Raw genomic sequence first — 25,949 nt, forward strand, 5'->3', positions numbered from 1 at the left:
ACCGCTTGCTTAACTGGCTGCTCCCTTGCTTATTAGCTAAGCCAGACCACGTTGGTCTCCCGCAGTTACTTTGTCTGTGTAGGCAGGGAACTTCATCCCGTGGAGCCTTTTGCCTGTAAAAATTACATTTATTTTTATTTTTCAAACCTCTTGAAGAAGCAAGTTCAAGGAAGTCCCATTAAGGAGGAATATTGAAGTTGGTTCTTAGAAAGGAACAGATAAATCTAAAAGAATAGTTTAACAAAACATGCATTCTGTAGCACAAGGAAAGTGCCTTTTTATATAAAGCTTGTCTTTGGCGTCCTGTCCTCCTCTCGACTCGTGCCAAGCCCTTTGGTGCATGCTGGTAGTGCTGTTAGTTCTGTTAGCTGCTTAACTCTGCATTTTATACTTCCACCCTTCCAGCTTTTCTGATGTTCTTTTCTCTTTCTACCTTCCGGCTGAACACAGAGAGAAAAGTGTCCTTCAGTATCTCAGTATGAAGCCTTTATATCTGAAGTAACACGACAGCGACTGTAGGAATCAGTAATAAAAATTAAGGGAATTTTTTACATTCTTCGTGACTAGAGCAGGCAAGAACTAAAAACCTACCTACCTACCTTCCTTCCTTGAATCAAGGAGCTCTACTGGAGTCTACTGCCGAAAATGTGTAGATGGGCTTAGGAATTATTGCACATTGCACTGTTAAGATCTACTGAATAAAGGACAGTTCTCATCTCCCTAAGGACCAAGAATTTTAAGGTCTCAAGAATTACTCCAGGAAAAAAAAACAAAAAACCAACAACCTTCTTTCATCTTCTGTTTATGAAATTAGCCACTGATTTGCTTAAGCTTCTGCTAATAATTAGCCAAAAAACCCCATAACTAGCAGTTTATATTTACTTCTGTAAATCTAAAGTAAATGCTGTAGTATTTTGTTGCAATGGACTGTATATACAGATACAAAAACCTCACAGCTTCCTGGCACTTCACTGCCTTATTTGGTTAGCGTAATCTGCATGGAATGGCTCTGGAAAAAGTTTATGCTGATTTTTGTTGCATAATGCAAGAGAAAAATTTGTTTACATACATGGAAAAGTTCGGTAACTAAAAAAGGGGGAGTCATGGGCTGATCGTATTCTATAGAACTTGTTTGTCATTTGTGTTTTTCACATTCCCAAGTTATTCTGCTTATATACGTTCGTAAGTTTCTGACAGGAAATTGTCAGCTATGATTTCTCTATAACTTTTATTTTAATATAAGGCTGTTTTCAACAAATGGCATTTCCAGGATAAGACTGTCTTAGGATGTTTGTGTATTGACTGTTTATTTTTTTTTTTAATTGTTTGTCTTTTGACATGAGCTGACTGTGGCCTAGGAGGTTTCTTGATGGCAAAGAAATGTAAATAATATCATACGCATTTTACAATCAGTTCCCCTTTTATTAGTAAGATACATTTTGTTCATTACTGATTTATATTAAAGTCGACAAACGTTATCGGTACGTTCAGTGGTCTCATACATTTGTTGTCTTTAAAGCATTTGCAGAGCGCTCAGAGGAAGCGTACGTGAATTTATAGCAGATCCAAAATGAGTTATCGTGGAGTTATTCCATGGATTCAGAGGCTCCACAAGTCCAGTTCTTATCATCCTGACATTTTGTCAAAAAGGGGAAGAAAGAGGAAGGTTTGATAAGCTTTAGAATGGGAAATTCTATTGTTTTTTCCTTAAAGTGACTTCCGTTGGACATACTTTTTGTGATTAAAATGTGCTGAAAGATCTAGATCTAAACATTTTCTTTGTACAATATAAACATTTGATTCAGCCTGGGATTGTTTTCACAGAGAATTTAAACCTTTTTTTTTTTTTCTGAAGTGAAAACAGGACCAATTTTGTAGCTTTCCCACCACACAGAATTTCCATTCTCCTCTGAAGACATTTCTGGTATTTCATTAAAATCATCGGTTTCTTTTGAGTAGCGGCGCGTACCAGCGGCCATTGCTGGCCCCTTGTTCTCCGGGTTGTCACGGATTCAGGGAAGGCGTGCTGATGATTTTTGCAGAGCAGTGCCGGCAGTGATCTGAAGGCCAGAGCTCTCCTGGCACCCAGCTCCGCGATCCAGCCCGAGCTCGGCTGCATTTGGAAGGATTTTCCTGGTGCGTTTGGCGTCCAGCCTGGTCTCCGTGCCGTTCCCGTATCCTAACACAGCCACACAGACCGACGGAAAAGTCGCCTTTACACAATTCCATAGACAAAGATACGACATCTGCAACACCGGTAGCCCTAAAGGCACAGCTGTTTTGAGAGAAAATAGAAATACCATAAATATTAGGAAAATTATATTTTCAGGGTCTGTGACGGGATTTTCCCAGCTGTTTGACAACCCAGGACCGCTGCATTTCAAACTGTTAAACCATTAAGTAGCCTGACTGCTTTCAGAAGAACGTGCGTCTTGAATGAAAATGCCAAGTGTCGTGCCAAATGCTGTTTGTATCACAGAACCCCAGCAGTTGTGTGTGTTGAGGTGGATTCGCTGGGAATTGGGCAAGTGGCACGTTGCCATTGCTGTCACACGCGTGGCTGTGTTGTTTTCGTCACACGGGCATCTCCCCTTTTATTTATTAGCTCAGCTCTTTTCTCTACTTGTGAAGTTGTCCAAGATGACCCGTCACAACTTCTGGCACTTTTTGCATATTATGACACTTTCTGACAGTGTGCGATACCGCCAGTGTGCAATCACAAACTTGACAATTGCTATTTAACTGATACCATCTGTTAGAAATTACCCCCCCTTTACCCCAAGACCTCAGCCAGGTTTCCTGGTGTGGGCGAATCGGCAGCAGTTTGGGCAGGTTTGTGTGCCAGGGTCGGCAGCAGCGCAGCCCAGGCCAGGATTTTGGGGTGGATTTGCTAAATTAGCCGAAAGCAGCACCGAGGATCCATTTGCACTGACGAGATCAGAATCTACCCCAGCACATCCTTTGCAAAGAAGTTTGGGAGCTGAAGAGCAGTCAGGTTCTCCGTGCTCTGATGATTGGGTTTTTTCTTAACCTTTCCAATCTGTGCTCTTAAAAAATAAAAATGGAAATGGAATTTGGGAGCAGCATCGCGTTTTCTGAAATGTGAACTCCCAGGGGAAGACACGGCAGCTGTTGGACACTCCACAACCAGAGTAGTCGGCTTTTTACCGCTCGAGTTGCCAAATGTCTCAGCGCTGGTGTGGGATTACAACAGAGCTGGTACCACTATGCCAGGGCTCAGTTTTATTTACTTTTCTGGATTTAGTGACATTCCCAACATGTATTATTTCTAAACCTTTTCTATGACATGGTGCAGCCTCAGCAAAGGAGCTCATGTATGATTTTTAGAGTTAGATAATAACATATATGTAAATAATGCTTTGATATTAATAAAACTGCCTTAAAGGAATGTACCTGGGTGTGAAACAAAACCTGAAAAGCTCTTATTTAAAACTGTAATTCCCTTTACATATTGATTTTTTTTAATGTTTGCCATTGTATACATTTATTAATGATGTTATTAAAATGCCAAACCAAATGATTTTTATTCTTATGTTGTGTGTACGTTTATACACACTTTTTCTGGACCGTGGTGTGAGCTGCTGGCGTTGTGCTCCGTTGGTGACGTGTTCCGCGGGTGCTTCTTCCGAAGGAAACCCATCAAACTGCAGCAGAATTTTTCTGGACAGTGTGTAGTTTGTTTCCTGGTCTTTATTTCTGTATACCTGTGTAGCTTTTAACTAGACGCTATTTCAATATAATTAAAAAAAAAATACACTAATTTCATAAGCAAATACAAAAAATCAGCATAGATTTGCCCAATGTAATATTTGAAGCTTTGATGGGTTGTTACTTTCACTGAGACAAGTCTCAGAATCTCTTCTGAGGACAAAGGTAGTTACGTTTTAGGTAGCGCAGATTTTAAGATTTGTGAAGCACAGAAAACTGCTGCAGTTTTTCACATTTAGAGCTTTCTGGATTTAAAAAATTGACAAGTCAAATTTACTCTTATTTTTTTAAAGGATTTTGGGGCACCACAAGAAACCTTAGAGGGAAGGGAGAGTGAGTGGCAGGCAGAGGGTGAGACAGATTTACTTTTGAAGACGTATAAGACTCTATCTTAATTTCGACGTATTTTAGTAATGCATTTGTCATCTGGAGTTCTCTAGATAGTTCATTAATCAGCCCAATATTCCCAAATATCAGATGTTCCTTAACAACAAATATAACATCAGATGTGTCTGGATGCCTTTCTAGTGACTCCTCCTATAGGTTTCTACATGTTCCACATTTTTAGGCCACTCCTTTCCCATTTGAGATGACTGGGGTTGGTTTGTGTCTTTCAAAGGCAGACGGGAGAATTTAAACTATTGTGTTGTGAAGGTGCCAAATCCATCAGGAATGAAGGAAAACGTGGGAAGGATCGTTGTGAAGTAACTTGCCCTAGAAGAGGCTTTTTCTTACTCAGTTCATGGTAGTTTGTCATTCTGTAGAATTAAAGATTTTACGTTCTTAACAGAAAAAAAAATAACACACAGATGTTCTCATAGAACTGTCTTGGCCGTGGGGAATGAAACTGAGTTAAACGGGCCGATTTTTGCTTTATGTTTCTTTTGAAATGTTTCCCTTCCTCGCTGTTCGTGTTGCATCCCTTGCAGCAGCAAATCCCCATCCCGGATCGCGAGGCCTTCACGTGATTTTTCTTCACTCTCCTGTATTCTTTATTTCTGTTTAGTCTCGTGTTCCTTCTCCGTGATGTTTTCGCTGGGCTGTGGTCAAAAGCCCTTTTCCTGTCATACTCAGATTTTTGTCCCTCGCTCTCGCTCCCCTCTTGGGGTTTCGTGGGGGCACCCGCTGCCACGGGACGTTCACTGGACTTCACAGAGTTTCTGCTGCTTCTCTCTTCAACACACCACCTGTTTGAGGGAGGGTTATTCGTTTAGGCAGGAGAGGAGAAAGAATTAATTAGAAATGTAATGTTGAGAAGGTACCGGTCAGGTTCTTGTGGGAGAGTGGCTGGTACCTGGGCTCACCCCCCTGCCTTAATGAGGCAATTACTAGAAGATTTACTAATTTCCCCAAGGGGAGGATACTGTGAAAATGCAACTAAAAACGTAGACAACAAGTGTTTTCTGTAGTGTAGCTAAGTTGGGTTTTTCCCAGAAAAATGAGGAAAGCAACGTGTAGTAGAGGATGGATGAGCACAGGTGCACAATTTAGACATCTGTCCTGTGTGTATCGACAAATAGTTTATAACTTTTAAGTTGTTATTCTTAATGGTATTAAGTTTAAACCTTCAAGGCCAGTACCACATGAAGTCCCAGTTTTATCCATTTTATTAATAAACAGGATAACATTATTCAAATAATGCCTTTTCTGCTTACTGGTTACTTAGTGGCAGATTGCAAACATGTCTTTGTAAGAATATTCTGTTTAATAACCTGAAGACAGTATTTTCTTTCTCACCAGATTATACAGTATAAACCTACAGAATTGAAAAAATAAAGGGGTAAGCCTGGGTTGTGGGGGTTTTTTTCCTCTACAAAATCTACGCCTAGTAATAGAAAAGTGAATTTCATCTACTTGACATCTTCATCAAAATGGATGATGACAGGATCGTGGCCCGTTGATCTCACGAACTTCAAAAAGTCGTCAGGGCTCAAGCCCATGGTTGCAGAATTGGTCATGGGATGGAAATAGACCTTTTCGTGGCCGCCCTCCAGAAGAGCGGCGTCCAGCACCAACGTGACGTCCCCCTGGTCGCAGAACAGGGCGAGGGGCGTCGCGCAGCCCTGACCCACCTGCAGCTTCTCCTGCAAGGCCTTTTCCTCCGAAAAACGCAGGTTCCCGCTCCCAACGCCCAGTTTTTTAGCCAGGTCGTTCAGGTTGATTTGCCTGTCGTGCAGAACCGTCACCAGCCAGAACCCTTTCTTCTTTTTGTCTTTAAGAAAGAGGTTTTTACTGTGACCTCCCTTCATGTGTTGGACGTGGGGCATCATTTCTTCAACAGTGAACACCTGGAAAACATCACCAGTGTGAGACTCTGTTATCGGTTGCATACTGGCAGGTGTCTTTTGTTAAAGACTTAGAAAATACTGAATGTTACACTCAGCTTAAGAACTGTACCCTTTTATGAAGACATTTTAAAAGAACACAAACAAAACGTGGCATACACCTCCTGCATACTGAGTTGCTTCTGCCTCGTGAATACAGAATATCACACTTGAAAGATGCAAAAAGGCAGCATTGCTTCTGCAGCTCCACCCCAGACAGACTGATGTGTGTTTTTAACCGGGGAGGGGGAGAAAAAGTTTGGAAAGCATCCGAGACACCGGTGACTTCACGGTGGCAAAGTGGATGGGCCGCAGCTCCTGAAACTGCGGAGGCTGAGCGCTGAGGCCCGCGGGGAGGGGAGGGGAGGCGGCCCGTACCTCGGGGTGCTCGGCGGTGACCGTGGCGATGCCCAAGTCCCGCAGCCGCCGCGCCAGCGCCGCCCGCAGCTCCGCGCCCGCCGCCATCGCCCGCTGCCGCCACACGCTGGCGGCCCCGCCCCGCCCCTTCCGGGGGTGGAGCCAGCGGGGCCGTCCCGCCCCTTCCGGGGGTGGAGCCGCCAGCTCGGCCCCGCCCCTTCCGGGGGTGGGGCCGTCGGGGGAGCGGCGGGAACCAGAGCGGGTTTATTAAACGTTTTGATTAAAAAAAACCCCACCAAGCTTCAGATCTCGGTATAACGGCTGAATGTATTCCTGCTGCAACACTTCAGTTTGGAAGTTGGTGGTGGGTTTTTTTGTTTGTTTGTTTGGTTTTTTTTTTTTTTTTGGCTTGTCGGGTTTTTTATTTTTGTTCGTTTGGTTTTGGATTTTTTTTTTGTTTTGTAAGTGTAAAAAACCCGCAGTCTTGGCCATCGGGTTGAACTAAAAGCAGGACAATTCGGAGCCATTTGCTGAGGCTCTCACCTTAAAACCAAACACTAAATTTCTCCTACATGGCCTTGCTCCAATTTCAAGCACTGCCAACGTATTTTTGCTTAAAATGTCACCGTTAATAATTCAAAGCAGGAAAAATCAACGTAAAGCAAACTATTTAGTTAACAATACGCACTAAAGAAATGGCAACTGCATAATCAAATGTTTTCTTTTAAAGTCAACAAATAATAGTCAAGAATGGCAACGAAGGGACAAATCCAAGCGCTAACGGCCACGGAGTTAAATGGAAAATATTCCTCCAACCCAAATCGTTGTGCTGTGACGTTCTAAATTACTTGTTTTCGGTTTGCCCTTCGGAGAAACCGGCAGCCTGCAATAAAGATTTAAATTGGAGCAGTACGGATCTGCGGTTAAGAAACATTTAATGCCCTTTTTCCGTTTAATTGGAAACATATAACGCCCTTTTACAACCTTTGACATTTCAGCTTTTGCACTGTGGTTTCTCTTGAGATTGTTTTTCCCCTTGTTTTACCTTTGGAGAAACACTGGAGAGCCCCAGCTAAAGGATGGAAGCTGGGATTACCTCTGGCTTTTACAAACGGCATTTTCAAGAAAACACTCACAGGCCTTCCTCTCAGATTTTTATTTTCCTGGTCTGTTAAGCGGTAACGCCAAACCAGAGAGAACTTTTCAAAAAAATCAGCCATTTTAAAGCTTTGGACGTTACAAAGAAAAGCGGCTGTCTCCCGGCAGGCAGGAGAAAAACCAGATTTAAATGTGTATAAAAAAAGAACCCGAGCCGCCCGGACGCGCAACAACCACCTCAGCAACGCCCGCCGGGTTTCCCGCCTTCTCTGAGGGGAGGCCCCGCCCCCTGCCCCGCCCCGCCCCGCCGAGCCGCCCGCCACTGCGCAGGCGCGGTGCTGCCCCGGCGCATGCGCGGTGGAGCGGCTGGCGCGGCGTCAGGCGCGGCGTCAGGCACGGCGGGCGGCGGCGCGGGGCGCGCGGCGGGGGCGCGCGGGCGGCCGTTGGCTCCCTCAGCGGGGCCGCCATCGCGCTCCCCGCGCGGGGCCGCCGGGCCGGGCCGGGGGTCGGGCAGCGCTGCCCCGGGGCGGGGCCCAGCGGAGGAAGGGCATGGGGGCTGCAACGGGCAGGGCTCGGGGCGGGGCGGTCCCGCTCGCAGCCGCGGGGGGAGGCGGTTTCTGAGGCGGCGGTTTCTGAGGCGGTTTCTGAGGCGGCAGTTCGTGTCCCCCCCCGCCCGGGGGTGATGTTTTGTTAGGCCTGGTGGGTTTCTCCTCTGGGCTTGTCCGCTCTGGCCTTGACTTTGCGTTAGTTATCTTGTGGCCGCTGCTGGGGCGGCCCGCGGTTATACCCATTATGCCCCTTTAAAATTCTCATTAGAGGAAAAAAAAAAATAGTTGTTTTTGGTTGGCTAGCCATCTGCTGAGGTCCTGCAGGTGTCCGGATACAAGGGAGTTTTTAAAGGGACCGCAGTCATTCGCTAATTCATCTGGCCCAGTATCACTGTGGGCTGGGTCTGGTCAGTTAAAGGTCAAAGAATTTCTCCTGTCTGGTTTCTACAACTGACCCACCTGCGGTGGGAAGGTCCTAGAGAGGAGGTGACCCCACGCTGGTCCCCGTCCCTTTCTGGCTGGTGACACGTGTGTCTGCAGGATGGTTTTGTGCCAGGAGAACCCTCTGGGAACGGTGGACGATGGGTTTGTGGCCATGGCAAATCCAAAGCGAGGGATTTGCGCAGTCGTTCTGAGAGGAATTAGTGGATTTTCACTCCTTTGGAGCTGCTGGAAAGAGAGCACAAAGCCAACTGAGAAAAGATGTAGAAAGTGTAGAGAATGGCATCGTGGAGCACAAGGACACAACGGGCGACTCCGAACAAGAAGAGAAGTTCAAACCGGGGGCTCGTACAGGCTACTTAGCAAAATGACTCGAAACAAAGTTAAGATGGTTAAAACAAGATGTGGGATGATCTGGCAGAAGCATCTTGGAAGGCTTAATTACTAAGGCAGGGCTTAGCCTCAAAGGACGTCTCTGTCCATGTGGCAACCGTGTTGCTGCAGTGCTACAGTCTTTGAGCGGTAGGATGTGCTCATGTAAGCGGCGTTTTGCAAAATTGTTTTAGTGGCTTGGGGAGGTAGGTTGCACCTAGAAAACTGTCGGTAAAACACGAGGAGCGCAAATGTCTGGTTTTTAATAGGCAGCGTCGCAGAACCTGAAACGGGGATTTTAGTAGTTTATAGTGAAGATTAATGGATATAGGTGAAAGATTTGTAAGCTGAGGCAATATTAGCAGATCTGTGTGTCTGCAACGGGATTGTAGAGAAAGATGAAGCACTTCAGGGAAAACTGGAACAGTTACTAAATAATTCAGCTTTTTCAGCATTAAAAAGCCCGGTTTGAAACGACGTTTGTGCCTTGTGTTCCTATCCGTATGATCAGCTTTGAGACTGATTTCAATGTGTCCTTTGTTATTTTCAGTGAGGAAATGAATCGAGGGTTGATACTGAAGTTTGAAAACCTGGTGCAGTTGCGTGGTGCTTGCAGGCAGCTGCGTACGCTCTCCCACAGAAAAGTGGCCAAAGCACAATGGAAGCCTGTGCAGTCATCTGCACATCCCGTGTGCTCCGTTCTTCTCTACCCACAGCTCTGGCAAAAGGACAAATTAATCAGTATTGCCTTATCACAATGCAGACATCTAGCTACAAAGGAGGTAATTAACAAAATCAGTCAGCTCTGTCTTCCTGAGAAATTTCAAAGTACAAAAGCTCAGTTTGAGCATTTTAATTACAAAAAAAAAAGAGCTTTATTAATGAATATAGAGAAGTTACTATAAATTCATAAGACAAAATGTACTTAGTGTAGGACTGTATTATGACTCCCTCTCAAATATTGACTTAAAATGCTTGTACCAGCAACATCATGAGTCTTGCAGAGGTAGGAGGAGATCATTGCAAACAAACAAGAAAATTATTTTGTTGATTTCCCACCCCCGCCTTGTTCTAGAAAATTAAAAATGAAGAAAGATGAAGTGTAGTATGCTATACATTTTAAATATTCAGTATGATGTGTTAAGTCATTCATTTATTGTAATCCATTAGTACTGTAGTAAAAAAGATGTGTTTACATCATATGGCATGAGACCATTGTCTTTTTAATATTGTTTTTATTATTTCTTAGTTTATGCCAGCTATGTGTTCCTATATGCGTGTCTAATTCCATGTAGGAGACAAAAAAGAAGAAAAAGAAGATACTACTGACCCAAGGTGAAGTGGAGATAAGGCAGAAGATGACTATTGAGGAACTGGCACGGGCTATGGGTAAAGACGTAGGTGAGAGCGTGCTCTCTTGTTTGGGATTGAATGAAACGCAACAGCTAAAATCTACATTGCAACAGTTAAAATTAGCATGTTTGACTAGTGACAGTTGAAATAATTCCACACCTGTATAATACCAATCTCTTTTTATCCAGCTGGGTACTTTTTCTGGCAAACTTCCCTCTCAGCAATGAGGAGAGAAGCAGTACAGTCTGTCATTTCTGAGACAGGGTTGTAATGCTACTTAAGTTGGCATGTAACGATTTTTGACAACTGCAGTATGTTCTGTATTTCTGCTACCAAAGAAAGTGGCATATGAACAGATTTATCAAATTTCCTTCTTCCTTGAATCACCGCTTTGCTATTTTGTTTAGACAAGTTTCAGTTGTTTTCTTCTTAAGGGTTAATGGAAAAGTAGGCTATGAAAATCTGAGTGAAAAATAAGATTGTAGTACCTAATGAGGCAGTCATTTTCAGTAAGTCTTTCTGAATTGAGTTCTTCTCTGCAAGTATGTAGTGTAACAGGAACTTTTAGGTAAATCTAACTGAAGGAAAAATGCTTTGTGAATGAAACTTATTAGCATGGTATAAACTGTTAATGAAAAAGTCTTAAACAGTATGAAGTGGGGGTTTTTTTGTCCCACGTGTTTTTGGGGATGTAATAGTTAAGTGTGTTTCCTACAGATCATATTTATGAAGCGCTGCTATACACAGATGTTGACGTGGTTTCACTAGAACCAGATTCTGTCTTATATGAAGACCATATCAAGCTAATTGTTAAAAAATCAGGAATGAAATATAAATCGGCAAAACTGAAAGAGGAAAAAGAAAGAGAAAACAAAGATGCTGTGAAAAGGTAAGCTGTGAACTGGTCTTTCTGGCTTTTTTATCCTCTTTGTTTCTGCAAGTGTCTTTCAGATACTGCGTTTTCTTTGTTCTGATGGTATGTTGATAATACCTGAGAGTCACAATCTGATAATATTTAGAAGGTGAAGTTTAGTCTTTTGATTTCTTTGGCCATAAAAACGATCCTTGGATTTGATTTGGTTTAGGTGAGGTTTTTCTATGCCATTTTCTGAAAAAAAGCCAGTTCTTCTGTGTTATGCTGAATTGCTGTATCAGTTGATGCAGCAGTAAGACTGAGTATGAAGAGCACAAATGTTGCTCAGTGAGCTTTTTTGGTATTTATAAAACAAATCCTTGTTTTCATTGTAGGCCTCCTGCAGACCCAGCAGTACTAACCCCACGGCCCCCAGTCGTTACAATCTTGGGCCACGTTGATCATGGGAAAACAACTTTACTTGACAGTCTACGGAAAACTCAGGTGGCATCAATGGAAGCAGGAGGCATTACACAACACATCGGTGCTTTTCTTGGTATGACTCAAGTGTACGTGCTTGTGTATGAAAGAGTTTACTCTCCGTCCTACATGAGGGGCTGACTTCCTGGCAGTGCGCTGGGGAAAAGTGTCGCAACATAAACAGTTTATATGTAAAGAGTGAAAAAGGAAATCATAACTTGTGATAAATGTCAAAACTCTGTGGGTGGAACTTTGAAGTGGATTGTCTGCACAGTTTAAATTATATTTAGACTGTTTTGGATTATGAAAGATCCCAGAACACTTTTTCTTTCCTGAGGAGCTAAAAGCACCTTTGACCTCCATGCCAACAGTTATCTGTCTGCCTAGAATACGTCATTACTGTTAAAGAAGTTCTCAAAGGAGTGATGCTTGAGGTGCAATAGGTCAAATAAAGCTATGTGAAATGGTGATTTTAAAATGCACCGTGTATGTTTGTTCACAGTGCATTTGCCTTCTGGGGAAAAGATAACTTTTCTTGATACTCCTGGACATGCAGCTTTTTCAGCCATGCGAGCGAGAGGAACCCTTGTCACTGACATCGTCATACTGGTTGTAGCGGCAGAAGATGGAGTAATGGAACAAACTGTAGAATCCATTCAACATGCTAAAAATGCAGGAGGTACGGTGTTTAACTCGTGAGTGGCAAGCCCAGTACACAAAGTTAATACAAAAGGTGTGTGTTACTATGCAGTTCAAATAATTAGCACTTTGCAAATGTTGATTCACTTCTCAGAAGAAACTCCTTGAATTGGAATCCACAGAACCTAGAAAGTAACTGTCATAGTCCTATCCCTTCTCTCTGAGAAAATTTGAAAATATACTGAATTTTGCAGTAATACATAAAGATATTAAAATATTAATATTTTTGCAGGACTTGCAGGTTTGCGAGAAAGGCACTCATAAGGTGTGTGGGGGTTTTGTTGTGTTGGTTTTTTCCCTTCACTACTGGGATAACTCCTCCAGCTTAGAGCTCGGTGGCTGCTCAGGAAAAGGCACCAAGCGAGATGGTTTGCAGGTGGCCGTAGCCTGATCTCACCTTTGATTGCGGTTGCACTAGTAGCAGCAAGTTTTGGTGAAGCTGGTAATCCGAGTTTGTTCTCTTTTTAGTTCCCATTATCCTTGCCATTAATAAATGTGACAAACCTGAAGCTGATCCTGAAAGGGTGAAGAAGGAATTGCTGGCTCACGACGTGGTCTGTGAAGAGTTTGGAGGTGATGTTCAAGCTGTAAATATTTCTGCACTCAAGGTAAAGTTTTGGCGGAAAAAAGATGCTGTTTGTGGATGTCTAATATGTACGTACAGCTACACATTTGTTTGGCAGCTGGAAAATAAAATGCTTTATCTTCCTGGTATTTGACACCTTACCATGAGCTAAGTGCTGCTGGCTCTCACCGGAATTATTTGAAACGTACTCCTATCATATTTTGAGGCTGAGACCTTCAGTGAGCAGTAATATCTCATTTTTCATCTGGAAATTTAGTGGTTATTTTTCCGGTTAATCTTAATTGCTCTTTCCTCATATATTTGTTCATTGTATGAAATCAGTGCAAAATCAAGGTGGGTGATAATGAAGAGAAAAATTCAGATGAGGGTAAATATTTTCCTAACACATGCCTGATCAGAGGAGCATAGCTTTGTCTTACAAGATTTACCGTCTTATCCTGGCAAACAACTGATAGCTAAAAACTGAACTGAAATCTGAACTTTAGTTTTGTGGTGGCAAATGCAGGTATGTCCGAACTGATGCAGCACTATCTTAGGCTTATTGCTCTCTGTCTAAATGCACCCCAAGTCATTTTCTAAAAGTCCAGGCAAGTTCAAGACCTTTTTGAAGTCATGCCCTTACACATACCCCTGTAGCATACCTTGTTGCCCTAATTCCTGTAGATCTGGATCTGCTGACTGACAGCTAGCTTGTATTTGTTCTCAAAACTAAAATATAATTACAACAAACGAGAAAAAAGAAAACCCAAAAAGAGACAACCAGTTTCGTGTCTTTGATGTCTTGGTGGTAGATGTCATCAAGTTTCAGTTTGGCCGTTTAGGTGGCATTTTTGTTTTGGGTTTTTTTTTTAATTTGCATTCCTAATATACTTGTAGCAGAATATTGCAAGGGCTTTTTCTGTATCCTTAACCCAGATGCTGTGAACAGAGAAGCGAGGAAATTGTCCTTCCTAATGTTCTGTGCATTCTGGACCAGCTGTGCAGCAATCTTAATAGTTCATCTCTTGAGTGCCATCTTGCCTTGAAGGCAGAGAGATCTGTGCTGTTGAACTGTATTGCGTTGTTAGACGTTCTGAATTAAATGGGGAAATTTGGCACTAAGATTTCAATTTCTGATCTTGCTTTATTTGGATGCTTCCTTTATTCTATATAATTTTTTCGTGTATGATTTTATCCAGGGTGAAAACCTGATGGTTTTAGCAGAAGCAACTGTTGCTTTAGCAGAGATGTTGGAGCTGAAGGCAGATCCCACAGGTCTGGTAGAGGGGATGGTGATTGAGTCTCGCAAAGACAAAGGGAAAGGGTAAGGTAACAGTTTCTTTTCAGTGTCTGTAACTAAAGCATTGAAATGTTATTCTACAACATGAGAGTCAGAAAAAGAAGTTATGTGGGCAAAATTCATCATCACTGAAATAAAATCCTGTAAGCACAGGAAATAGTTTAAAATGCTAGAATAGATGTATTTTTGAAAATGATGAAGTTAATAGTCATAATATAATAAACATAAAATGTTTGTGACACGACATTTTAGTCTTTTAAATTTCTTAGTGCTTTTGCAGGTTGTCTGTAAACAAGGTGTGGTTTTGCCCTCTTTAAAAATGAACTGAATTCTAGAAAGTTGTTGGGGTTTCGGTTGTGGGGGTTTTTTTTGGGGCGGAGGGGCCATTTAACATGTAAACTCAGTCTGTTGCTGATTTCACAAATGTTGAGTTTTATATTGATCTGCAGAAATTAAAAGAGTACAGTACAGGTTTTGGACTTTTTGCAAGTCACTTCACATTTTTATTAGTGCTCTAATAAAATGTGTCACAGGAATATTCTGTCTGTGATTGGTCACAAGTACGTTCTGTTTTGTGCGTGCTTACCTACGCTAACCATGAAAACAGGGAGAAGAGTCCCTTTAATTTTGTCTGTTATTTTTTCTCCTCTGCTCTTCATTAGTCCAGTTACCACAGCCGTCATCCAAAGGGGAACTCTGAGAAAAGGCTGTGTTCTGGTTGCAGGGAAGACCTGGGCAAAAGTGCGTTTCATGTTTGATGAGAACGGCAAAGCTGTAGATGCAGCTTCTCCAGGCGTCCCCGTGGAAATCATGGGCTGGAAGGAAGTCCCTTCGGCAGGAGATGAAATGCTCGAAGTAGAATCTGAGGTACAGAAAGAACTGTTTAATGGAAAACTTACACTCTGGGAAGGAGCTGAGTGAAAAATAAGTGATAGCTCTCTCCATCTCCATGCATCCTGATTAACCTATTTCGCAGTCACCTGAAGCAAGCAGGCTGCCTCTGGACTAAAAGATGAGTCACCTTCGGTTCATGCCTTTGCTTCTCATGGTCACCCTGCCTTTGTGCTATTGTGCTCGTTCTCTGCCATCCTTGCAGCCAAACCTGTTGTTAAATGTGAAAGAAAATGAGTGAGCCTGTAGAGAAGGTGCAAAAGGATGAAATTGCATTAATGTGGAGTTTTCCGATGCGGTGCTCTGAAAGGTAATGTTTCTGTCTTCTGCCCAGCAAAGGGCACATGAAGTTGTGGCCTGGAGAACCTATGTGGAACAACAGGAGAAGGTGAAAAAGGATGTGGAAGTTATTGAAGCAAAGCAAAAGGAACACAGGATGGAATATGAGAAGAAGCAACAGAAGCTGGCGCATCTGACCTGGAGACAGAGGAAGGCGGTGCTGTACAAGGAGAATAAGCATCTAATGCTCTTAAAGCCTAAAGAGAGGACAGAGATGGACAAAAATGTGCTATCAGTAGTTGTTAAAGGTGCTGTCCTCTTCTGTTTACTGCTCTGTTGTTTTTGTGCTCTAAACTATTAACAAAATTTCTGTTCCCAGAAGTTTGATCAGTTTAAAACTGAACAGATTTTATTGAACTTCTCCACTGGTCAGAAGGGTGTGCTTCCAGCAGGGCCAGAGTAACAGGAACATTGATGAGCCCAACCTCTTACCCAGGAACTCCTGAGTAAAATCCACAGAAGTGGATATACACACACACACATATACGCACACACATACACACGCACACACACGTATACACGCACGCACACATATGCACACACATATATGCGCGCGCACACATACAGATTTAAAAAGATCTATTTTAAAAAAAACCACAACAACAATACAAGCTCTGTGAGCAGCAGTAGTACATCAGCAAAATGGAGGACAAGAAAAATTCCATATTAGTTAAAGTGGAACAGGAGGAACTTGGTTTGACCTCCATGATCTTAAAGGCTTTTGCAACCAAAACAATTCTATGATTTTATGATATACAAGCAGTGACGGTAGTAGCTGAAAAACTCTGCAAACTTGATCTGAAAATGACAACAGATGTGGAGCCTCTGGTCCTATTGTATTTATTCAGTTCATTTTTGGAATTAATAGACTTGTTAGATGTGTTTTAACATACTACTGAAAATACAGTAGGAATTATAGATGTCAAAAGACTATGTTGTATAGCATGGAGCTGTCATTCCCTTAGTTCTATTTCAGTGATTCTTTGTATACAAAGTCAGCAGTACTTTGTTTGTACACGCAGGTGATGTGGACGGATCCGTTGAAGCTATTCTGAACATTCTGGACAGCTACGATGCTGACGATGAATGTAAATTGGATATCATTCATTTTGGGATGGGAGATATCAGTGAAACTGACATCAGTCTTGCTGAAACATTTAATGGTGAGTGTGTGCTTAAAAATCAATTTACAATTAGTGCAAATTCTATGGAAATGAGTAGGTCTCATTTTGGTTTTGTTTTCTCACTGATAGCAGCATCAATATGGTAAATTTGTATGTTTCTCAAATTGTTTCCTTTAACATCAAACAGTAGTGCAGGTGGGGAAGGCCAGATATCCCCTGAAAATAGGAGGACTCTTGACAAGCTGTTGCTGGCACTTGAATTGTTAAGGTTAAACTCTGACTCTTCACTCAGGTTGCTTTGTGGTGCTCAAGAAAGGCAAACCTTAAAAAGTAGGTTGCGAAAGGATTTCTTTTTGCTCAGGGAGGTAACTGGACAGACTGCGTCAGTACTTGTTCCCGTTTGTACCCCATAACCCTCCCCTGCTGTAGAGGATGTGGGGTCATTGGACCTGCCATAGTCCACAGCTGGACGAGAATGATTTGGAGTTCACTTCCAGCTTAATTTGGACAACCAAGCTATTTTTCCAGCCCCCAAGTGGGGAGGTCCTTGTCTCTTTATGTAAGCTCTGGTGAGCTGCGTGTAAGCATTAGTTTCTGCTTGGATACCTCATTCTGTCATCAGGGAATTTTCTCCGAGGGCTTTTTTGAGCCCTTTGTTATGATACAAGGTTAATAGCAGTTGATGTGTAATAGTGGGAGAAGCAAAATGGTCCCTCCTTAAAAGGGAAGCGGTGGTAAAATGCTGCTTCTTGTTTTGCTGACCCCATATTCCAACCTATGCTACAAGTTCAACATTATAGAACATTAAAGAGTAGCTGCTTTCACTTGCTGTTTAAAGAGTATCTCTTGTAGTCATAAGTTCCCGATTGTTTGTTTACCAGGTGTTGTATTTGGATTCAGTGTGAAAGCCAATGAAAGTATTAAACGGCTGGCTGCTAAAAAGGGAATAAAAATTAAACTTCACAGTGTCATCTACAAACTTATTGAAGACTTGAAAGAAGAGCTAAATAGCAGACTACCTCCAGCTGTGGTGGAAAATACAATAGGTGAGTTGTCATTTACTGTTAATTTTTTGATTTGCAACGTGGCCCCAAGTTTATTCTCCAAGAAAGCGTTCCTATTTTATCAAATATTTTATATTCCTCTGTAGCTGCTTCTCTCTTCTTATAAAGCTTGTTAAATGGAAGAGTGTAGCTTGCTTTTACTTTTTGCCAGTTTGTTGTTCGCATGTATTTCATACAATTTTACTTTTTTCTTTTAGGGGAAGCTTCTGTTATCGACATCTTCTCTGTAACAGTAGGAAAAAACAAAATTGCAGTGGCTGGGTGCAGAGTACAGAAGGGGCTACTAGACAAAAAAATGAAGTTTAAGTTAATCCGTAACAGGGATGTTATTTGGAAAGGTAAGTGTAACTGCCACAAAACACGTATTTGTGTTCTGTATTAAACACGACATATGCATCTGATCATAGGACAAGCCCATTTACTATTTAGGGTGGAGCCGCTCCAACTAGAAAAAAGTTGCAAAATGTCACTGTGCTGTTCTCCAGACCTTTTTCTGGTAGGAAAGCAGTAGTTTTCTGGAAAGGACCAATGTCTGTTTTTGATGTCAGCTCCAAGTACTCACAATTGCTATATTTTCTTGCTTTCATTTTGTGGCTAAAAGGTGAAACGTTAATTCTGTAAGAAGCGCAGACCAGAACACTTCTGTGCTCTGATGTTAGCAGGCTCTTTCTTTAACGCGCTTTATTTTTGTAGGGTATTTATCATCACTGAAGCATCATAAAGATGATGTCCAGGTAATAAAAATGGGTATGGATTGTGGATTGAGTTTGGACAAGAATATAGAATTCAATATTGGGGATGAAATTATCTGTTATGAAGAAAAAGAAGTTCAACAGACTACTTCCTGGGATCCAGGATTTTAAAATACATCTGAATACATCAGCACTGAAGGACATGTATTATTCGTGGATGACCTTCAACTCTTAACATTAAATGAGCTTTTGGAGATGCACATGAGCCTCTTTAGATCTGGTGTTTATCTAACAATGTTCTGCTTTTAAATCTTGTCAAGCAACCTTGTTCCCTCATTGGAACATGGAATAAACTACAACAATCAATTGCAAGTGTCTAAAACCATCAGAGTGTAAATATTTCTGAGGATTACCTAGTGGTTCCTGACTAGCTGAGCCATCTTTCTCCCTCAGTGCTGCAATACAGTTTTTCAGTCTGAAGCCTGCATTTTGTTAGCAGGACTCTACTCCCCTTTTCTGTCGTACACACTTTGCACCTCTAAATCTCCTGTTTTTCCAGATTAGAGCTATTGTACTGTCAACTCCTTTCATGTTTAAAGAGACCACTTCTCTAAGGGTAGCTGGAGTGGTGGTGGTTTTTTTCCCTCTGCCATTGCTACCCATTATCTCCTTTGAAGGAGATTTAGCTAACCAAAGCCATTCTTTAAAAGAAGTTGCTGCTTCAATTCTAGAGTTCAAGTATTTCACCCTAGTTGGCAGTCAGCATCCAAAGTTTCACAGATTTTTCCCTGCTTATCACCAGAGAGGAAATACAGTGGCACAGGAAGCAAAAATAAATCCTTAAACCGTACAGGACTTCAGATTTTTATTATCTAGTACATTTACTTGTCTTCGGGTTTGTTGAAGCAGTATGTCAGACAGCACTTGCCGCAGTAGTGTCTGTCGAAGTGACTGGCCATGAAGACTCCTGCTCCGCACTCCTCCGAGGGGCACTCCCGGCGCAGACGGCTGATCTTGCCGTTCTCATCCACCTGCGAAGGACAAAGAGGCAACAGCTCTCATATACCAGCCACCTTTTAGCACCTGTGGTAATTCTGAGTATTATTATTGGCAAAGCAGCTTTCGTGATAGTACATCAAACTTCTTGAGGCAAAGTTCAGAAGCATCCAAATGCAAGTCAGCTTCTATTTAAGGGGGGGGCGGTGTTTAAAAATAGGACTGTAAATAAGCCAGGGTGTGTGCAAACTTGTTAAAAGCTTTGTATTCCATAACAAATCCCTTCCTGATGAGAACTACACTTTTACCAAGCTTCCTTTACGTTTTTTTCTACGTACCTTGTAGTACTTAAGCACTGCAAGCTTAACCTTCTTTCTCTTATGCTTGTTCTTCTTGGGAGTAGTGTAAGACTTCTTCTTTCTTTTCTTGGCACCACCACGAAGTCTCAGCACAAGGTGAAGAGTTGATTCCTATTTGTAAAACACATGAAATAGACTCAAAATGCTTCCTCAAAAGGTGAACAGCATTTAAGCAGGCTTTTTATCTACAGAAAGTAGATCTGAGGCTCCAGGCAACTAGGAAAGCTCTAAAAGGATTTTTTTTTGCTCTTAACTCTGCAAATGAACAGGCTCCAGCAAGCTGTGCATTGCTGCATCCCAAAACTCCTGCATGTTTAATTACTGTAAAATCTGTTGTGAACTATATTCCACAGTTTTAAATGCAGAATAGTTTTGTGATACAACAAAGCCAGACTGACAGCTATTTGTTGCTCCTTGTTCCTCATGGCACTCGCAGTGAGGTTAGTCTGGCATAAGTGAGCAGGATTTTTCACATTAACCCCCTAAAGCAGCTCCCCATAGCTGACGGAAGCTGTTAAAAATGTTTTCTTCTGTCCTGAAACTAGAAGCAGTTCTAGTCCTAGCATCACTAACTCCGGCATCAAAAGTGCTACCCAACCCAAGACCAACTGATTTGGTTGGATCCATTTAAGCATTTCTTAGACCCAACAGCGAAGGCCTTGCTGCCCCGATGAGCTCTTTCCCACTCACTTTTTGAATGTTGTAGTCAGACAGCGTGCGCCCATCTTCCAGCTGCTTCCCAGCAAAAATCAGTCGCTGCTGATCAGGAGGAATGCCTGATGGTGGCACAAATCGAGACTAAATGAGGAATGTGATCTACGGCGTTCTATAATAACAGATTGCTGCAGGCAATACCGTCGGTCCAAGAAGGTGCATTTTCAACTTACCTTCCTTATCCTGGATCTTCGCTTTTACATTTTCTATAGTATCAGAAGGCTCAACCTATCACAAAAGCAAACAAAGGAATCAAAACCTACTTCTGCCTGCTAATTAGCCCAGACAAGCAGAACCACGAGGAGCTTCGCAAGGCCGGTCCCGGCCGGGCAAACCCTCCCCGGGCCCCGCTCCCCGCCCCCGGGGCGGCTCACCTCGAGGGTGATGGTTTTCCCCGTGAGGGTCTTCACGAAGATCTGCATGGTGAGCCCGGCACCTGCGGGGGGACAGGCGGTGAGGGGCGGCGGGGAGATGGATGGAGGGCGGGGCGGGGGGGGACGCGGAGCGACACGACTCACCCGCGACTTGCTGGCGGAATGGCGGCTCCCCGAAAGAGCGCGGCGCCGGCCCGCACGGGGTTTCCAGCCGCGCCGGAGGAGGGGCGGGCGGCGCGGCGGGACTCCGGCTCCCGGCATCCCCGGCCGCGCCGGCCGCACGGCGGCCTGCCGGGAGCTGTAGTCCCGCCGCGGGCGGAAGTGGGCGTGGCCGGGGCTGCGGCGCCCACAGTGCAGTGCGGCGCCCACAGTGCAGTGCGGCGCGCAGAGCGGGCGGGCTCCTCCGCGCCTCACGGCGGCTGCGCGGGCGGGGCGGCTGCCGGGAAAGGGTTTTACCTCATCAGCTCCTCATTGCGGTGGGTGTGGGGTTGGGGAGCTTCTGGTAGTTAAGTAGGTGTGTCTGCGCAGGTCGGCGCTGCAGCGTGAAATCGCCAAAATCGGTGCCTTCGCCTCGGTCCGGCCCTGTGGAGGCAGCTCAGAAACAGCCTGTGCGTTCCCTGCATCAGCGCCAGATTTATCTGGGGTTTGTAGGGCGAATATTTTTAGCGTTAGAAAAGCCTCGGCTAAGTTAGAGGAGCACTGAGAATCACGTTATTTTGGAAATCACTTTTTAGGTGGTTTTATGCTTACGAATTGGACACGGGAAGGGTTAAAGCAGAATGAAGACTTGCTGACACTATTTGAACGATTTTGACTCTTGTTGGGTTTCATCTGGTGCAGTTGTTGATCAAAGGAGAAGAGAGGTTTGGGCTTTGTGTAAGGTGGTAGGTCACGCCAAACGTCGCATGGGAGCAGAGGAACGTTCTGCCCTCCCGACCCTTTTGACAGGAGATTTCTAGGAAGCACATGAGCATATGTGTTGACAGAAACTGAGAAGGCAGGTTGTGCTGACTAAGAACCATCTGAGGAGTGTTACATTATATGCACTAACACAAGGTAACAAATATTTTTGGGTAAAGGCACAATAATTTAATAAAAAGTGGTTTGCTGCTTCTATGTCTTCTGGGGAAAAAGGGGATAAGCTTGTTGGCGCAGTTACAGAAATCAAGGATTAGGAGATTTTTATGCCCTCTGTACACGGCAGTCAAATAGAAGCCACTACGATGAATTCATACTACCAGAAGTTACAGTGGGGTTCATGCTCGGTAGCCACTTTTCTTAGCTTTATGGCAGTTTTGAAATGATAAAGCATTCTAAAGCTGTCCTAAAACAGGAGAAAGTCTATGAAATGAAAGACTCATTACATATATCCCATATGCCCTGCATTAGCGTTAGCAGCTGGAAGGTTATTGCTGAACCTCCCAAAAGACTCTGCCTACCTGATTGTGTGTGCCTGTTTCAGACACCGACTGAGATGGGAGATGCCAAGAATAAATATTCTTAGTTTTCCAGGTGGATAGGAATAAGGGTTACTGAAGAATCTGAACGTGGTTTTTTTCTTAGATGTGTGGGAACAGGTTATTCTAAATGAGACCTTCTGTACTTTGGAAGACTGGAATAAGATACCAGTTGCTTGTGCAGAAAAGAAGCATGAAAAGGTGTCTCGGAAAATCCTGTGGATTCTCGCCTCACAGGATGCAGTGTTTGAAAATTTACCACTTCAAGATGAAGAAGCTGCTAAGTTAATGGAGCATGTTTTCTGGTAGCTTTTCTTTGTAACAACAGAGGGAGCTCTTAGAGCAGTCAAGCGCAGAAGCCTTCTAGAATAATAACAACAGCTGTTTGTAGGAACTGTAGTAAACCCTAAGTGTGCAGAAACAGTGCTGAGAATTGTTTTACTATCAATGTCAGATATTTGTCCCTTTTTAATACATCTGTGTGAGAATGTGTGCATGTTTGTGTTTTGTTGAACTGGAAAGGTATTCTCAGTGTAGAAGAAAGTTGGCGTATTGTACTCTGGAACAGTATGGTAATGGTATATATATATACTTTCCATCCATACTGCCCTTGAGCATAGTGCTGGAGGGAGATACCGCACAGGTTTAGAATCAGCATGGGTAAGGGAAACTGCTCTGAGTGGATTGTCATTCCAAGGGAGCTGGGCAAAGGGCCTTGTGCAGTGTGGACATCCCCTGATGCCCTGGTCTTTTTGGTGTTTTCCTGATAGTCAGGAAGGCTTGCATCACTAGAGTCATAATATCATGATAATCTAACAAATCCTGCCAAAATACAACCAACATCTACTTAGAACAAATTTAGGCTGTAGTTACATGTATCTGCTCCTTGGATTGCAGTGGGAATTGTGTCATTTGAGGACCGTATTACACTGTGAGAGCCAGTACAGGAACTTCGCTTAGACTGGTTATTAAGAGCTGGAGAATTCAGGCTTAAGGAAAGGAAGATCCAACCGCAGCCCTCTGCCAGCAGATTTGCTGGCTGTGTGTTGGCAGAGCCTCTTTTTAGCTCTCAGCCTATACCAGTATAAACAGGAAGAAACCTGAATGTCATTTACTGTTGTCGCTGTGCTCCATGTTCCCAAATAACAGATATCTCCATAATTAAGCTAGATATAACTACTGCTGGTTTATGTCAGTTTTGATTCATTTTGGCACTTTTAAAAGGGCCATATTTATTATGTGGATAAATCTGCAGAGTTAGGATTCACAAGATAACTTTCTTTAAAAGAGAAGAATTACAAGTCTACAGATATTGTAAGTGTTGTGTGGGCGAGGAACAGGGAAAGGTATGCAAGTTCAGTTTTCAATATGTAGAATAATGTCCTGTAAAAATAACCCTTAAGTTAAATATGTAAATGTAGAGATACTTTCTGGAATAAATTAGCGTTAAATATTTTTTCTAGTAATGACTGCCACTTGGGAGTGTCTTTCCAAATGTTTGTGAATTATTACTGCTCTGAAGAGCTTGCAATTTATGCAAGTTTTATTAGGGATACACTCTTTGTAGTGAGTATTAAACTTCTTCCTCAAGAGTGGTTCAAATCTATCAAAGACTGGCCAGTTTAGGGGCTTGAAGTGTGTTCAGTGCTGTAGAAAAAGGTAAGTTCTGTGACCCCGGGAAGTAGGGCTGTGCCAGGGAGCTTTCGTAGTTGTCTTGGCTGATCACTCTTTTCCTAGGTTGGAATTTTTTATCCGATGTAGCATTTTCTGTACTCTGTCTGCTATGCTGAGAAGGAATTTGTAGCATTTTTACGAGTCAAAGGGCAGTTGATATAATCCTGGTGCAGGAAAGGGGGGAGAAGGAGGTGATACTGTCAAAAGAATGTGAGACCAGAGATTTAAAATATTTATTAAAGCCTCAGTTTACAGAACATGTTCAGGAATAAATTACTTGGGTGATGTCTACTTTACACATCATTGCCGCTGAATTTTGACTGATGTTCAAGTACATTTTCCCAGAATTACTGAGAGTGAGCTACAAATTAAGAATGTAGTTTTGCCTTTTAGTGCTTTTTGCTATTTATGTTATTGAAATTAAGGTAATCCTGCCATTGTAAACAGATATGCTGATGCAGATACTCCAGGAGCAGTCAGGTGAAAAGGTCAACGCTGGTGGCTTCTGTGGGATTTCTGAACACAGCACATCTACAGAATAGAGCCCTGAGCAAGTGCTTATGGTTGGAAAAAAGAGCTGTTGCACACTGATTGCAAATACAAGCTAGTATACTTTGGAGCCTGCTTGGTTCTATAAGAAATCCAGGGAGCGTGAAATGTTTATTTTCCAGTTGGAGATTGTTTCAGCTATCCGGACTGTTATTTCTGTAACAGAACTAGAGCCTTCATTACTGACACCTGATTTTTTTCCTTAGCTTTGCTTGGCACCGCCTGAGTGAGCGCAGACTTCTGCACTGTTAGATTATGAAATGCACAGCAGTTGAATTCCATGGAAGAGCTTTTCCAGAGTCTGGGATCGTCACACGTGATGAATGCAGAGGTAGATAGCCATTGCTGTTCCCACGTATATCATCTAATTTAGTTATGAAATTCTAGAATTTTACTTGTGACCGACTTGCATTGTAAAGCTCAAACCTGAAGTATAATTAAATACCAGGTATAAGCAAGGGATCAGAAAGAATGGCCAAATATGTTTTGTGTGCCAGGAAAAGACAGCAGGTATAGACTGTTAGAAGTAGTAATACACCTTCATGGAAAAAATGGACAGTCCATGCTAGAGGAAAACAGACTTATTACTATACATTACTGTGCCTCTGAAATATCAGGTTCAATTTTCTCATTTCATTTTATGCTGGTGGATGTTTATTAGTTTTGATGGTCCTGTTTCTTAGATATGTAATGAGTGACAAAAGATCATGATCTGATTAGTGGTTGCACTGATTATAAGAGAAGATGGGGTGTTTGACCTCAGATACACTGTTTATATTGTAACTCAATTTACAGTGTAACATACATTGGATTTTGACCAAAAAAACAATGAATGAAAAGATCACTGACACTCTTACTGCACGAAAGCTGACATCATACAAGAAAGCAGTGCAGATGTAACTGCGATACTCCCCAAAGTGATTTCATGGTTCTTGTTTAATATTTGCAGCAGCTGAAAAACGAAAGCGCATGTTAAATCGAACAAGGCAGTGATGGGCTAAACCACGAAGTTTTATTCTCTTTCTTTATAGCATTTTTACTGTGCAGAAGTGATCTCTTGCAGGGATACACGATCAAATGGCAGGCCTGAGATACGTGCTTCTTCCATTGGCCTATTTACTTGCTAGTTGATTTGTATTAAGTGTTCTCTGGAAGTTTTAAAAATCATGCTACCTCAGAAAAACAATGCAAGAGCAGCATCAAATGTAAATGAGCAAATGCAAATGTCTAGAGTTAAGCCAATGGTTACTGGGGAGGACAATACTGGTCTTGCCTTATATGCCTTATTTTACTTCAGAAGAACAATCCAAGAATCAATTGCTAATCATCTGTTGGGATTTAAAGTGATTTAGACCTGTGCGTTTTATTCAGCAACCTCAAGAATTTTCAGTCACTTCATCTTGAAAAAAATAAATACTGTATTAAAAATTCTATTTATCGAGGTGACAATATACTTTACCCAAAGTGTTCATAAAAGCCAAGTAGTATTTTAGTAATATTCGAACTCCTGAAGTTGCATGTAAAGAAGAGATGGAATTTCAAAAAGCTAGAGACATCTGTAAATGCTTAAGCAGGTTTAAAAATCCATTCCTTACAA

The 25,949-nt window shown here is 42.5% G+C and overlaps 4 protein-coding genes across 7 annotated transcripts in view; 2 read left to right on the plus strand and 2 right to left on the minus strand.

The window, feature by feature from the left end:
* CCDC88A (coiled-coil domain containing 88A) overlaps window positions 1-3,541 on the plus strand; it is a 64,907-nt gene extending 61,366 nt beyond the window's left edge. For 2 of the 3 annotated variants that reach the window (XM_065630719.1, XM_065630721.1), the window contains one exon: window positions 451-1,814. The gene's annotated coding sequence lies outside the window, so the exon portion shown is untranslated. Of the gene's footprint in view, window positions 1-450; window positions 1,815-1,855 lie in introns of those variants that run through there. The other variant, XM_065630720.1, reaches the window with a different exon arrangement.
* Window positions 3,542-5,413: 1,872 nt separating this feature from the next.
* On the minus strand, window positions 5,414-6,550 carry LOC135986592 (prolyl-tRNA synthetase associated domain-containing protein 1-like). The gene is made up of 2 exons (XM_065630722.1): window positions 6,432-6,550; window positions 5,414-6,017 (listed from the first exon to the last, which is right to left on the minus strand). Exons 1-2 carry the CDS (start codon window positions 6,516-6,518, stop codon window positions 5,580-5,582), a joined length of 525 nt encoding a protein of 174 aa, XP_065486794.1. The 5' UTR covers window positions 6,519-6,550; the 3' UTR covers window positions 5,414-5,579.
* A 1,297-nt stretch (window positions 6,551-7,847) lies between these two features.
* On the plus strand, window positions 7,848-19,005 carry MTIF2 (mitochondrial translational initiation factor 2). 2 transcript variants are annotated; one of them, XM_065631310.1, is made up of 14 exons: window positions 7,848-7,889; window positions 9,420-9,651; window positions 10,165-10,270; window positions 10,940-11,111; window positions 11,471-11,631; window positions 12,058-12,234; window positions 12,723-12,862; window positions 14,019-14,143; window positions 14,782-14,986; window positions 15,345-15,597; window positions 16,372-16,512; window positions 17,355-17,519; window positions 17,735-17,875; window positions 18,231-19,005. In XM_065631310.1, exons 2-14 carry the CDS (start codon window positions 9,427-9,429, stop codon window positions 18,398-18,400), a joined length of 2,181 nt encoding a protein of 726 aa, XP_065487382.1. In that variant the 5' UTR covers window positions 7,848-7,889; window positions 9,420-9,426; the 3' UTR covers window positions 18,401-19,005. The 2 variants fall into 2 exon arrangements, with proteins under 2 accessions (XP_065487382.1, XP_065487381.1); XM_065631309.1 differs by lacking the exon at window positions 7,848-7,889 and adding an exon at window positions 8,119-8,207 and having other exon boundaries at window positions 18,231-19,004.
* Window positions 19,006-19,077: 72 nt separating this feature from the next.
* Window positions 19,078-20,898, minus strand: RPS27A (ribosomal protein S27a). The gene is made up of 6 exons (XM_065631311.1): window positions 20,817-20,898; window positions 20,673-20,734; window positions 20,472-20,526; window positions 20,275-20,360; window positions 19,564-19,695; window positions 19,078-19,260 (listed from the first exon to the last, which is right to left on the minus strand). Exons 2-6 carry the CDS (start codon window positions 20,718-20,720, stop codon window positions 19,111-19,113), a joined length of 471 nt encoding a protein of 156 aa, XP_065487383.1. The 5' UTR covers window positions 20,721-20,734; window positions 20,817-20,898; the 3' UTR covers window positions 19,078-19,110.
* Window positions 20,899-25,949: the final 5,051 nt, after the last annotated feature.

Source organism: Caloenas nicobarica, chromosome 3 (assembly GCF_036013445.1).
Source record: "Caloenas nicobarica isolate bCalNic1 chromosome 3, bCalNic1.hap1, whole genome shotgun sequence".
NCBI lineage: Eukaryota > Metazoa > Chordata > Aves > Columbiformes > Columbidae > Caloenas > Caloenas nicobarica.